Below are 14,146 nucleotides of genomic sequence, written 5' to 3' on the forward strand. Positions count from 1 at the left end.
TACCTACTTTAATTGATTAATAGCCCATTATTAGTATGCCGATGAAAACATTCTGTAGGACGTGGGTTAATGTAAAGCCATGATTTTTCCATGTTACAAAACTTAAATTCCGTGTTACAAATTGGACGATTCCGTGATTTTCCGTGTTACATTATAAAGCACTGAAAAGTGAATACAAGCATGTTTTAAAAGTGTATTTGTCTTATATAATTATATGTACTGTTTTACTGTAGTCTCCCCGAGTTGCATCGTAGGCCTAGAATTAATGCTAGAATGGATTGTTTAATGGTTGATTACTGCTAAATTATCACTTTTCTTTGTTTTCTTTGCAAATCAACACAAAAGTTAGACATTTTACACAGTTTTTCACTATTTTGTGGCATTTTCAAATTTCTGTGAGCAAACCCCGAATTCCGTGAATTTTTCTGTTTTTCCGTATCACGGAGAAATCATGGCTTTAGGTTAATGCTAAACTATTGAAACTAAGCAATTACGGAATGGTTGGATGATTGATTGATTGATTAGTTGGTTTATTATTTGATTGATTGCAGTGCATTAAATCTACCTGTGACAGACCACACATATGAAGACTGCCGCTTAATGGAGCATGCCAGGGCTAAAGGGCTCCCTCTTGTGGCAGGAATAGTGGAATTCCAGAAAATATTGAACAAACTAGGGTAAGTATTAAAATGACTGGATGTATTTCTTATACATGTGGGTGCATTCATTGAAATTTAGAGTAAGAAATAAGAATGAACAAACACAAAAAATTGTTTGATTTTTTCTTCATGTCTCGAACTTAAAACCATTACAGACCAAGACTTTTGAGGTCTGAGACCGAGACCTTGATATCCGAGACAGAGACCTGCAAAACCAGGTCTCGAGACAATCTTGAGACATGGACCTGGTCTTTAGACCTACAACACTGATTGCTAATATATTTGGGTGCATTGCTAATGCTACTACATTTGGGTGTATTCTGAAGAAATTTGGGTGTATTCATAAAACATTTGGGTGTATTCCTTTTCGCAGACTCAAACTAGAGACGTTACAAGAACAACTAGACCGTTTTGCCGAGATAGCGCAATCAGAAGGCTATGTCACCATCGACGACCTAGCCAAATATCTGAATGTGTCTGTGAGTCCCGCCTTAGAGGAAATGTTTGCATTATATGATAGGGTAAGTTATGTGAAGTAATTATCCAATATATGCCTCAGGTTCAATTAATGACCAAAAAGGCTCACTGCACCACCGCCGTAGAGGAAATGTTTGCCGTTATTTGTATATTTTTCTCTCAGGATGGCACCAACAAGATAGACTTCATTATATTTATGCATAGTAATGAACTGATTTACATATTTTTGCATATTAATAAGGTTATTTGCATATTTTTCTGTCAGGATGGCACCAACAAGATAGACTTTAGAGAGTATGTGATTGGGTGTTCACTAGTAGCGGAAACAGCCAATGGAGAAGAAACATTAGAATTAGCATTTAGGGTAAGTAGCAATATATTAGTTATTAGGTGAAGAGTCTGGGAATTATTGTGCATGAAGTATCATACTGGGTGAATCCGAAGGCTGAACCCAGTATGAAACTGAGCGAACGACAATTTCCCGTCCACGTTTGGAGGTGATTTCACAATGTAGGTGCGTGTATGTGATATTTTTGGTTAAAAGTTTTGCAGTCATTTTCCTGTGTGGCCTTTCAACATCTGGTCAGAACATGGCTGCCCAAAAAATCATACATCATTTATTCATTTATTATTTTTGTCTCGCCTGATAAGGCAGGAGACTATATAATCACTTTTCCGTATGTATGTATGTGTGTAGAGGGGTGTGGGGGTGTGTATGTGACAAATTTGGTTAAAGTTTTGGTTAAAGTTTGCCTTCCACCTATTTTCTCGGAGACTAGGAGTATACGTTCCTCAAACTTGGTGGGTGGGTGCATCTTGACCCAAGACAGAACCGGTTTGTATTGGTTAGTGGGTCAAGGTCACTAAGGTCATGTAGGGGTCATCTGAGGTCAAATGAGTAAAAACTGTCGTATGGGCAAGAAACTTGGTTGGTACAGTCAACATTTAAAGCCAAATTTTTGGAAGGTCATTTCAAGGTCACCAGGGGTCATCTGAGGTCAAATTAGTAAAAACTGTTGTATGGGCATGAAACTTGGTGGGTACAGTCAACATTTAAAGCCAAATTTTGGAAGGTCATTTCAAGGTCACCAGGGGTCATCTGAGGTCAAATTAGTAAAAACTGTTGTATGGGCATGAAACTTGGTGGGTACAGTCAACATTTAAAGCCAAATTTTTGGAAGGTCATTTCGAGGTCACCAGGGGTCATCTGAGGTCAAATTAGTAAAAACTGTTGTATGGGCATGAAACTTGGTGGGTACAGTCAACATTTAAAGCCAAATTTTTGGAAGGTCATTTCGAGGTCACCAGGGGTCATCCGAGGTCAAATTAGTAAAAACTGTTGAATGCGCATGAAAATTGGTGGGTACAGGCAACATGTAAAGCCACATTTTTGGACGGTCATTTCAAGGTCACCAGGGGTCATCTGAGGTCAAATTAGTAAAAACAATTGTACGGGCATGAAACTTGGTGGGTACAGTCAACCTTTAAAGCCAAATTTTTGGAAGGTCATTTCAAGGTCACCAGGGGTCATGAGGTCAAATTAGTAAAAACTGTTGTATGGGCATGAAACTTGGTGGGTACAGTCAACATTTAAAGCAAAATTTTTGGAAGGTCATTTCGAGGTCACCAGGGGTCATCTGAGGTCAAATTAGTAAAAACTGTTGTACGGGCATGAAACTTGATGGGTACAGTCAACCTTCAAAGCCAAATTTTTGGAAGGTCATTTCAAGGTCACCAGGGGTCATCTGAGGTCAAATTTAGTACAAACTGTGGGACGGGCATGAAACTTGGTGGGTTCAGTCAACATTTCAAGCCCAATTTTTGGAAGGTCATTTCAAGGCCCCAAGGGGTCACCTGGGGTCAAATGAGTAAAAACTGTTGTACGGGCATGAATCTTGGTGGGTACAGTCAACATTTAAAGCCAAATTTTTGGAAGGTCATTTCGAGGTCACCAGGGGTCATCTGAGATCAAATTAGTAAAAACTGTTGTACGGGCATGAAACTTGGTGGGTACAGTCAACATTTTAAAGCCAAATTTTGGAAGGTCATTTGAGGCCACCAGGGGTCATCTGAGGTCAAATTAGTAAAAAATTTCAGATAGGCAGGAAATTTGGTGGGTACAGTCAACATTTAGAGCCAAATTTTTGGAAGGTCATTTCAGGGTCACCAGGGGTCATCTGAGGTCAAATTAGTAAAAACTGTTGCATGGGCATGAAACTTGGTGGGTACAGTCACCATCAGCCAGATAATCGTGCCCAGCCGATAACCGCCAAATTCATTTACCTCTACCAAAAGTAATCGCAAAAGCAGGTGGTCGCGAAAGCAGGCGAGACTCGTGGTTCGAGAACCGCCTTGTTTATTTTTCATTCCTATCCAACAAGACCAACATTGTGAAATTTGACCAAGTAAAACTGAGGAAATGCTCCTTCATAATGCCACCCCTACCTAATTTAGTACCCATAAGTAATTGAGTAGTTCCATGCCGAAAAAAAAGGCACAGTTTGGTTGATCGGAAGTAGGCCCTATTTAGATGGACTCTATGCTGACTTCAACATCGATCCATGCAAGCTTTAGTAATAATTGCGAGTTTCAAGTCTTGTAAAGTGTCTGTGGCCTGTGTAACATTTAAAGTTTTGCAAATTGAGTTCGGGCCCTTTTTTCTGTTCAAAGCAATTATTTAAATAGTGTAAAAATGACGCACCAAAATAATGGCTTCAATTGGACCTTCATGTTGCAAAATTTTCCAGCTTCGCAGTGGGAACATCCCCCTTCAGACACCCCTGCGTAGTGGATAATAAGTGGCCACTTTCTCTTTCGACATTTGCCAATTATGTTGAAAACAAAATGGGCCTACATTAATAGGGAAAGTTGTCCTCGAAAGACTTCATGGACTGTCATTCACAAATTTTCGGGTTTTTCAAACTAAAATGTTACACAATAATAGTGCCAAAATGGTCCACCAAATCGCTTCAATTAGGTCTTCATTTTGCAAAATTTTCCAACTTCTGAGGGGGAACATCCCTCTCAAACACACCCCTGCATAGTGGATATTAAGTGGTCATTTTCGCTTCTGCTTTCAACATTTACCAATTTATGTTTAAAACAATTTATATCCCTACAATAATAGGGAAAACTTGTCCATGAAAGGTTTCGTGGACCGTCATTCACAAATTTTTGGCTTTTTCAAACTAAAATTTTACACACTAATAGTGCCAAAATGGTCCACCAAATAGCTTCAATTAGGTCTTCATTTTGAAAAAGTTTCTTCTGCACATCCCCCTCAGACACCCCCTCTGTCACGCAAGCGATGCGACCAGTTTTTCAATTTTATTATTTTTCGCAAATGAACCCCCCTTCTCGATGTTCTAAATCCGCCACTGCTTTACAGCACCCATGAGGGAAGCAGTCCTGGATCTGCCCTTGAACTACCGTACCATCAATATTTTACTACATACCTGTCTTAGCAATGATCCAGTCTTACTGATATTTCAGCACAAAAGTATTATCTACGCAAGTAAAATTCTCCAGAAGTTCCAAGTTGATCCATGAAAAAAGTTTTTCGCCACACCTTATTGATTATTGATTAACAAGAACACCCAATGTCTAGAGCAAAATGCTGCAATACACCCAATTTGTAACAAAGAAACCAAAATACACCCAATTTGACAAAAGTGCTGAAATTCACCCAATTTGTATCAAAGAACACCAACAAAATATGCCCAATCTCTTGAGAAAAGTGCTGAAATACACCCAATTTGTAAAAAAGAACACCCAAATACACCAAAAGTACATTATAATGAAAAAAAAAACCCAGCTGATTATTGATTGATTGTTTGTTGATTAATTTCCAGATGTTTGGTGGCGATAAGGGGTACATCACATCAGAAGATTTGACTCGCATTTTGGGCAGTTCATTCGAAATGAAAAAAGAAGAATGTGAGACATTATTTAAGCTGGTAGATAAGGATGAATCCGGACAAATCACCTTTGGTAAGTAGATAAAACACCCAAATCACCCAGTTGCTAGAGTAACATATTCAAATACACCCAATTGGGAGAAAAGAATACACAAATTAAAATATGGAATGTGAGACATTATTTATGCTGATAGATAAGGTGGAATCTGGAAAATCTGTAGCAAAGAACACCGAAATACACCCAATCTCAAGAGAAGTGCTGAAATACACCCAATTTTTAGAAAATACACCCAATCTAAAAGAAAGTGCTGAAATACACCCAATTTTTAGATAAACACCCAAATACACCCAATTTCAAAAGAAAAGTGCTGAAATACACCCAATTTGTAGAAAAGAACACCCAAATACATCCAATCTAAAGAGAAAAGTGCTGACATACATCCAATTAGTAGAAAAGAACACCCAAATACATCCAATCTGAAGAGAAAAGTGCTGACATACACCCAATTAGTAGAAAGGAACACCCAAATCCATCTAATCTGAAGAGAAAAGTGCTGAAATACACCCAATTTGTATAAAAGAACACGCAAATACACCTATCTGAAGAGACAGGTGCTAAGGTGCACCCAATTTGTATAAAAGAACATCCAAATGCACCCAATCCTTAGAGAAAAGTGCTTTAAAAATACACAAAATCTTTTATCTTTGCCACAGATGGTTTCAGGGAATACGCCAAGAAAAAACCGGAATATGCGCAACTATTCATGACGTATCAGAAACAAGCCGCACCGCAACAGACGAACGGTGGACACAGTATAGGAAATGGCAATGGCATGAGTAAGAAGAGCGAATGAGGAATCTCATTTGGGTGTATTCCTAATAGATTTGGGTGTATTCTCGATATATTTGGGTGTATTCCTGGTACATTTATATACATGTAAAATACACCCAAATGTATCAGGAAGACACCCAAATGTATTAAGAATACACCTAATCATTAAACGTAATGCCGCAATATGTCTTTTAAATTAAAATGGGCTATCCCAGTTGAAATCCATACACCCCCTACTGAAAACATGACCTTAATCTCCCGCACATGGAACATGAATTTCAAAATGGGGTTACCTAAAACGCTGACTCCATTTGCAATCTACACCATGTGTGTGGACGATTAAGGTCATGTGTTTCATAGGTGGTGTATGGATCTCAACTAGAATGGCCCTGTATTACCAGGGTATAAGGTTTAAGCAAAGATGCTAGACTAGAGGATACAATTATATAAATCAAGGTATTAGTTAAAGAAGGCCATATCTGCAAATAGCTGCCTTATGACACTTTCTACAGTCTGTATTGTACACATGATACCTTGCAGCTATTAGAGATAGGGCAATATTGCACAAAACCGTTGATATTGAGGAATAGGCAAGGATAGCTGCCCTGTAGACATAAGACAGTTTCTACAGTCTATTGAATACATGTCACATGGCAGCTATTACAGTTAGGGCAATCTTTGCATACAACCTTTGATATTGAGGAATAGGCAAGGATGTCCTATCTGCAAATAGCTGCCCTGTAGACATAAGACAGTTTCTACAGTCTGTATTGTACACATGACACCTGGCAGCTATTACAGTTAGGGCAATCTTTGCATACAACCGTTGATATTGAGGAGTAGGCAAGAATGCCCTTTCTGCAAATAGCTGCCTTATAGACATTTGATAATTTCTGTATTCTATATTGTACACACATGACACCTGGCAGCTATTAGAGATGGGTAATGTTGCACACAACCCTTGATATTGAGGAATAGGCAAGAATGCCCTTTCTGCAGGTTCTAGTCTGTATCGTACATATGACACCTGGCAGCTATTACAGTTAGGGCAATCTTTGCACGCAACCCTTGATATTGAGGAATAGGCAAGGATGTCCTTTCTGTAATAGCTGCCTTATAGATATTTGACCATATCTGTATTCTATATTGTACACGCATGACACCTGGCAGCTATTAGAGATGGGTAATGTTGCACAAAACCCTTGATATTGAGGAATAGGCAAGAATGCCCTTTCTGCAGGTTCTAGTCTGTATCGTACATATGACACCTGGCAGCTATTACAGTTAGGGCAATCTTTGCACGCAACCCTTGATATTGAGGAATAGGCAAGGATGTCCTTTCTGTAATAGCTGCCTTATAGATATTTGACCATATCTGTATTCTATATTGTACACACATGACACCTGCCAGCTATTAGAGATGGGTAATGTTGCACACAACCCTTAATATTGAAGTGTTAGTGCAAGGATACCCTTCTTTCTGCAGTTTCTACAGTTTTTACCATGACACCTGGCAGCTATTGCAGATAAGCCTTTCTTACACTGTTACACTTGATTGGACAAGAAACCTTGGATACTTTATATTAAAGATTGTTTATTTTCATTATGCATGGGGCTATTCCAGTTGAAATCAATACACCCCCTGTGGAAGACACAACCTTAATCTTCCACACATGGAGTGTGAATTTCAAATGGGGTTACCTGAATGGGGGACTTCATATGAAATCTATACCCCCTGTTTGGGAGATTAATGTCTTGCCTTTTATAAGGGGTGTATAGATATCAACTGGAACAGCCCAGGGTAAAATTATAATATGAACAACATGTTTTGCATATACTAGTAAATTTGTTAAATTTTATGTCAGAGAATTGTTTGTATAATATACATTTGTACTCTTGCAAATGTAGGATAAACTTAACAAGAATTGTCTTTTTATGCGAATCTAGCTATTCCAGATGAAATCCATACACCCATTATGGATGGCATGACCTTAATCTCCCACACAGGGGGTGTAGATTTCAAATAGAGTCACCCATTCGGTAACTCCATTTGAAATTCACACCCCCTGTGTGGGAGATTAAGGTCATGCCTTCCATAGGGGGTGTATGGATAATCAAGTGGAATAGCGCATTGTATAGTAAAAGGGTGTATCTTGTATTTACTTTCTAACATGTTACTGTCAATACTCCCAATTTGTAGCAAAGAACACCCATAAAAAACACCCAGATACACCCAATCTGTGCATAGAAGTGCTGCGATACACGTAATTTATAGCCAAGGACACCCAAGCTTTAGGGAAAGTGATTAAATTCACCCAAATTGTAGAAAAGAATCGCCAAATACACCTAATGGCTATAGAAAACTGCAGAAATACACCTAATTTGTAGTAAAGAACACCCAAGTACACACAATTGCTAGAGAAAAGTGCTGAAATACACCCAATTTGTAGAAGAAAACACCTAATCTGTTTAGAAAATACACTGAATTTGTAGATTTTCTTTTGCCCAAGTGTGTGTACAGTTAACAAACCTATGTCAAAAGACTTGACTCTCCACCCAAAATTTCCAATTTTTGTACACAAATTCAGAATGTAAATTTTCATGACCATATTTCGAATCGGCATGAAAATGCATTAAAATGAACACAAACAAACTCAGTATTGGTTCAGTGGTTTTTAAGATAGCTCTTGATATTTTGAGAAAATATCTCGAAACTTGGGACTTTTATGTTGAAGCCTATGCCCAGCACGCACGCAGAGCCTGATTAGTTTAATCCCCTGAGCACTACCTGCCGATCTAACATTGTCTCTGATTGGTCAATTACATGATATTAATCACCAATCAGAATGAAGCTTTGCAAATAATTCACCCCATTTTTTTTGCCTGGTGAAATCATTCTAACAATGTTGCTGATTGGTCCAATTGATAATGAAAACTTATTTTTGACCAATAGGCAGGTAGTTCTCATGGGTTTTTTATCTCTTTGTAAATGTTGAGCCTTTTTTAGAAAAGTTAACCGTAACCGTGACAAAAAGGAAGTAACATGTTGGTGATGTAAATAGAAGATACGCTCTTTTAGTCTATATTAGGGTGCTATTTAACCATATTTGGGCACCTTCCTGCCATAGTAGGGTTCCCTTTTACCATATAAGGGAACCCTTGTCCCATATTTGGGAAGCCTTTTCCCATATTTGGAAACCATTTTCCCATATTAGGGACCCTGTTACCAAGTAAAGGCATCCTACCATATAAGGGTACCATTTTGCAATAATAAATGTCATCATCCTATTACATACCTGCCAACTAGTACGATTTTGTCGTATTTAGTAAGATTTCTAGATTTCCAGGTGTCAAAAAATCTTACTAATCTGGGTTTTTTTTAATTTCCAGAAAATAATTTTTTTTTGCTCGCTTCACTTCGCATTGAGTTCTTTTTTTAGGATTTTCAATGTTGGCAGGTATGCTATTACCATATTAGGGAACACTTTTACTATATTTGGGACCCTTCTATCCTATTAGGACCACATTACTCATTTATTGGATCGTAAGTCCTACAAATTTCAAATATTTATACACAATGTCTTAGGAACACCCAAATGTCTTAGGAATACACCCAAATGTCTTAGGAATACACCCAAATGTCTTAGGAATACACCCAAATGTCTTAGGAATACACCCAAATGTCTTAGGAATACACTCAAATGTCTTGGGAAATACACCCAAATAACTTGGGAATACACCCAAATGTCCTAGAAATACAACCAGAATTTCTTATGAATACACGCAAATCCTGCAAATTTTCAAATATTTTTACATAATATCTTAGGAACACCCAAATGTCTTAGGGATACACCCAAATGTCTTACAACTTTCAAATATTTTTACAATCATATCTTAGGAACACCCAAATATCTTAGGAATACATCCATATATCTTGGGAATACACCCAAATGTCCTAGAAATACACCCAAATCCTACAAATATCAAATATTTTTACACTTACAGAGATTGATCACTGACAGTGCCTTGAAATAGCAATCGATTTACGAGAATAGCTACATTTGTCCAATCCCAAGATATTAGACACAGGGTTGCCAAACCTGCGACTTGGTAGCCCAATTGGGCGACATTTGACAATTTCCTGTCCCATTGAAACAAAGCTTAAGAAAAACATTGGGCTTATTTTTAACATTGGCTCCCGCGACTTCCAGTAATTTCCTGTCCCATAAAAACCGATAGTTTGGGGCGACATCGATTATATCGCCCGTGATTTGGGCTGATACTTTTTGGCAATGATGATTAGACCCAAAGAGCACCAACCCAGAATTGCATTGTGTGTAACATTATTGTAAATCAGCCATATTGATTGTCATGCATGGGGGAGCAAAATCCAGAAATGGAAAGATAATTTGTGTCTTCAAGCTTGAATGGTGCAAAGGTTTGGCGCCCATTGGTACAAGGAGTCCCATATATGGTAATAGGAGCCCCATATATGGTAATAGGAGCCCCATATATGGTAATAGGAGTCCCATATATGGTAATAGGAGTCCCATATATGGTAATAACCAGGTGTAAAGTTGCAATTTTCTATTTTTAGATTTTGTTTTACCATGTACAAAAAAAAAAAGGTTTAAAATGATGTATCACATGTGATAATTGCATGGTAAATACTATATTTTCACTAAATAGTCACTCAAATAATAAATAATCCTCTTGAAATTCTATTTTTTTAGTTTATTGAGCCATATTTCTTAAAAGGCCCTGGCAATTTCACACCTGGTCCATGTTGGATGGTTGCATATGGTAAGAGGAACCCCCATATATATGGTAAGAGGAACCCCATATGTGTTAAGAGGAAGCCCCATATATGGTAAGAGGAACCCCATATAGGGTAGGAGAAATATAATATGGTAAGAGGAACTCCATATAGGGTAAGAGGAACCCATATATGGTATGAGGAACTCCATGTATGGTGTGAGGAACTCCATATAAGGTAAGAGGAACCCATATATGGTATGAGGAACACCATGTATGGTGTGAGGAACTCCATATATGGTATGAGGAACCCCATATATGGTAAGAAGAACCCTATATAGGGTATGAGGAACCCCATATATGGTAAGAGAGTTTATGGCTGGGAAGTTTTGTACAGTTTCTCATATATGTACATTTATGGTGATAGGAGCCCCATATATGGCAAGAGAAACCCATTTATGGTAAGCGGGCCCCATACAGGGTAAGAGGAATCCCTTATGGTAAGAGGAACCCCATATATATGGTAATATATGGTAAAAGTGTCTAATGTACATTATTAATGTGGCTTATCTTCTTAGTAAAAATTTGCAAAATATTTGTTGATCAAAATGTTATTTTTATTCCAAAATGTGATCGAGATTGCGATCAAAAATTGTGTATACTGATCAAATGAGAATTGGCAGTTCCAGTTGAAATCCATACACCCACTATGGAAAACATGATCTTTAATCTTCCACAAAGGGAGTGTGAATTTCAAATGAGTTACCTAAATGGGTGATTCCATTTGAAATCTACACCCCTGTGTGGGAGATTAAGGTCATGTCTTCCATAGGGGTATATGGATTTCAACTGGAACAGCCCACTGTGGGGTCTTGTGGTAGTATGGTCTATTCTGAATTGTTTTACTTGTTCAGGTAAGAGTGAACAGATTATATATATTCACATTCATTGGGCAATTCCAGTTGAATTCCATACACCCTCCATGGAATACATGACCTTAATCTCCCACACATGAAGGAGCGTCACCAAAATTGGTGACTCCATTTGAAATTCACACTCCCTGTGTGGGAAAACAAGTGAGTTTTTATTGGAATTTTTACGATGAAAACATTTAAAATCTGATTTGTGAATTCCTGTTGAATCTCTTCTATAGTCTGTTCACCCAAACTTGAACAACTTTATTAACCCGACTTCAATTTGCCTGCAATGGAACTTAACTATCGGCATCTAAGAACTATTTTGATTGGTCACAACTATGGGTATATTGTGTATTGAACCAATCAGAGATATGGTAAGAATAGTCCGTATAGTAAGGGGATTAAGCTTAAAATTGATGATAGATCTAAAAGATCTATTTTGATTGGTTACTCAGATGATTATATGATGTAATGAACCAATCAGGTGCTCTGTTAGAAATACAGTTGTACATGTGTGGTTAAACCTGTCCTTATTACCACAAGAAAATCACAATCAAATGCATGACTTTGATCAAACAATTGATGGGTTATCCAGGTGAAATCCATACACCCCCGTATGGAAGACATGACCTTAATCTCCCTCACAGGGAGTGATGATTTCAAATGGAGTCGCTCATTCAGGTAACCCCATTTAAAAATCGTACTCCCTGTGTGGAAGATTAAGGTAATGTCTTCAATACAGGGTGTATGGATTTCAACTGGAATAACCCAACTGATGTAACTGTTGTTAAGATATTGTTATCACTTTATTGAAAAAAAATTAATTATAAAAATAGTTGTTGTTTTTTTATCGTAAATTTTACAGAAAAAAAGTTAAATTGTACAAAAATGTGTGCCTTGGGTGAGAGATATAATGGCCTGTCAAAAAAGTACCTTGCAATGTTTTATTTTGTGTTTGGAGCACCCTGTATAATTACAAAGTGAATTACTTGTGCGTGGCATATGACATGTTGACATGGTCTCATGAAGTTTACAAAATATTAAGCTAAAAAATACACCCACATTGGTGTAAATACACCCAAATTGGTGTAAAATACACCCAAGTTGTAAAATACGCCCAAATTGGTGTAAAATGCACCCAAATTGGTGTTAAATGTATACAAATCCCAAATTGGTGTAAAATACACCCAAATTGGTGTAAAATGTACACAAATTTTAATATGTATTTTTGATAACGATCCTGGTTTTGTTTGAAGTATAAAGTTTTTTGTGCAGTTTACAATACAAGCTCGTCCTTATGCTAAGGAAGTAACAGCATAATTGATAATTGTTATAACCCCAAGTTAAAATTGGTGAATGTCGCTTTTTAAGTGAACGGAGTTGAGTCATGACAAGATTGATGCCACAGTAGACATTGATCTTTTTCTGTAAACCCCACAATTCTTGGCGGGTAAACATTGTTTAGCGAACGCCGTTACTGTGCATTTCAAAGCTGTGAAGTGCGCAGTAACGACGTGCGCTTCGGTGTGATGACGTCTCTGGTCTACCCACAATGACTTGTGGGATTTTCCGAAAAGGTCAATTCACAGTTGTAAAAATTTATGGTGTAAGAAATAGTCTGTTCACAGTAACTTGAACTATATTTTATAGAGTAATAAATATATGGAGCACTTGATTTTAATGTGCTATTCAGTTGAAATCCATACACCCTATGGAAGACATGACCTTAATCTCCCACACAGGGGTGTAGATTTCAAATGGAGTCACCCATTCAGGTAATCCCATTTGAAATTCACACTCCCTGTAAGGTCATGTCTTCCATAAGGGGTGTATGGATTTCAACTGGAATAGCCCAGTGTGCGTCTTGGGCTGATGGATAACAAAAATATCACAATTGCGGTGAAATAAGGTGTATTTTTGGGCTGCCAAATGCACCCAATATGTAAATTTGATGCTTTAGTTGAGCATGAAGAACAAAAACACATAATTGTGGGTGAAATAAGGTGTAATTTGGGCTGACAAATGCTCCCAATATGGTAAATTTGGTGCTTATTTGAGCTTAAAGAACAAAAAGCTTAGTTACGATTAAGTAAGGTGTATATTTTGGGCTGACAAAACAATCAATGTTACAATCAATACAATCAATATGTAAATTTAATGCTTATTTGAGCATGAAAAACAAAAGAAACATAATTGTGGGTGGAATAGGGTGTATTTTTGGGCTGCCTAATGCACCCAATATGTAAATGTAATGCTTATTTGAGCATGAAGAACAAAAGAAACAATTGTGGCTGACAAATACAATTAATGTACATTTAATGCTTATTTGAGCATGAAGAACAAAAACAATGCATGATTGTGGGTGAAATAAGGTGTTATTTGGGCTAACAAATGCTCCCAATATGTACATTTTAGATGAAATCAAGTGTATTGTTGGATGACAACAATAGAAAACTTGAAATGGGAGAAATGCATTGTGGGAAGTGTAAGATATCTTCTCTGTGAACAACCACAATAGGATTGCCATCACAGTGGAGAGAGAAAACAGAGCCTGTACCACCAGTCAAAGTCTCCGCATCATCCGATAAT

The 14,146-nt window shown here is 37.5% G+C and overlaps 1 protein-coding gene across 3 annotated transcripts in view; it reads left to right on the forward strand.

The window, feature by feature from the left end:
* Window positions 1–13,242, forward strand: part of LOC140146331 (lysophosphatidylcholine acyltransferase 2-like) — a 62,809-nt gene extending 49,567 nt beyond the window's left edge. For all 3 annotated transcript variants that reach the window (XM_072168132.1, XM_072168133.1, XM_072168135.1), the window contains 5 exons: window positions 552–677; window positions 1,033–1,180; window positions 1,402–1,500; window positions 4,988–5,126; window positions 5,768–13,242. In XM_072168132.1, the coding sequence (XP_072024233.1) occupies window positions 552–677; window positions 1,033–1,180; window positions 1,402–1,500; window positions 4,988–5,126; window positions 5,768–5,907 (652 nt within the window). In that variant the 3' untranslated portion in view covers window positions 5,908–13,242. The remainder of the gene's footprint in view (window positions 1–551; window positions 678–1,032; window positions 1,181–1,401; window positions 1,501–4,987; window positions 5,127–5,767) is intronic.
* Window positions 13,243–14,146: the final 904 nt, after the last annotated feature.

Source organism: Amphiura filiformis, chromosome 2 (assembly GCF_039555335.1).
Source record: "Amphiura filiformis chromosome 2, Afil_fr2py, whole genome shotgun sequence".
In the NCBI taxonomy this organism is placed as follows: Eukaryota; Metazoa; Echinodermata; class Ophiuroidea; order Amphilepidida; family Amphiuridae; genus Amphiura; species Amphiura filiformis.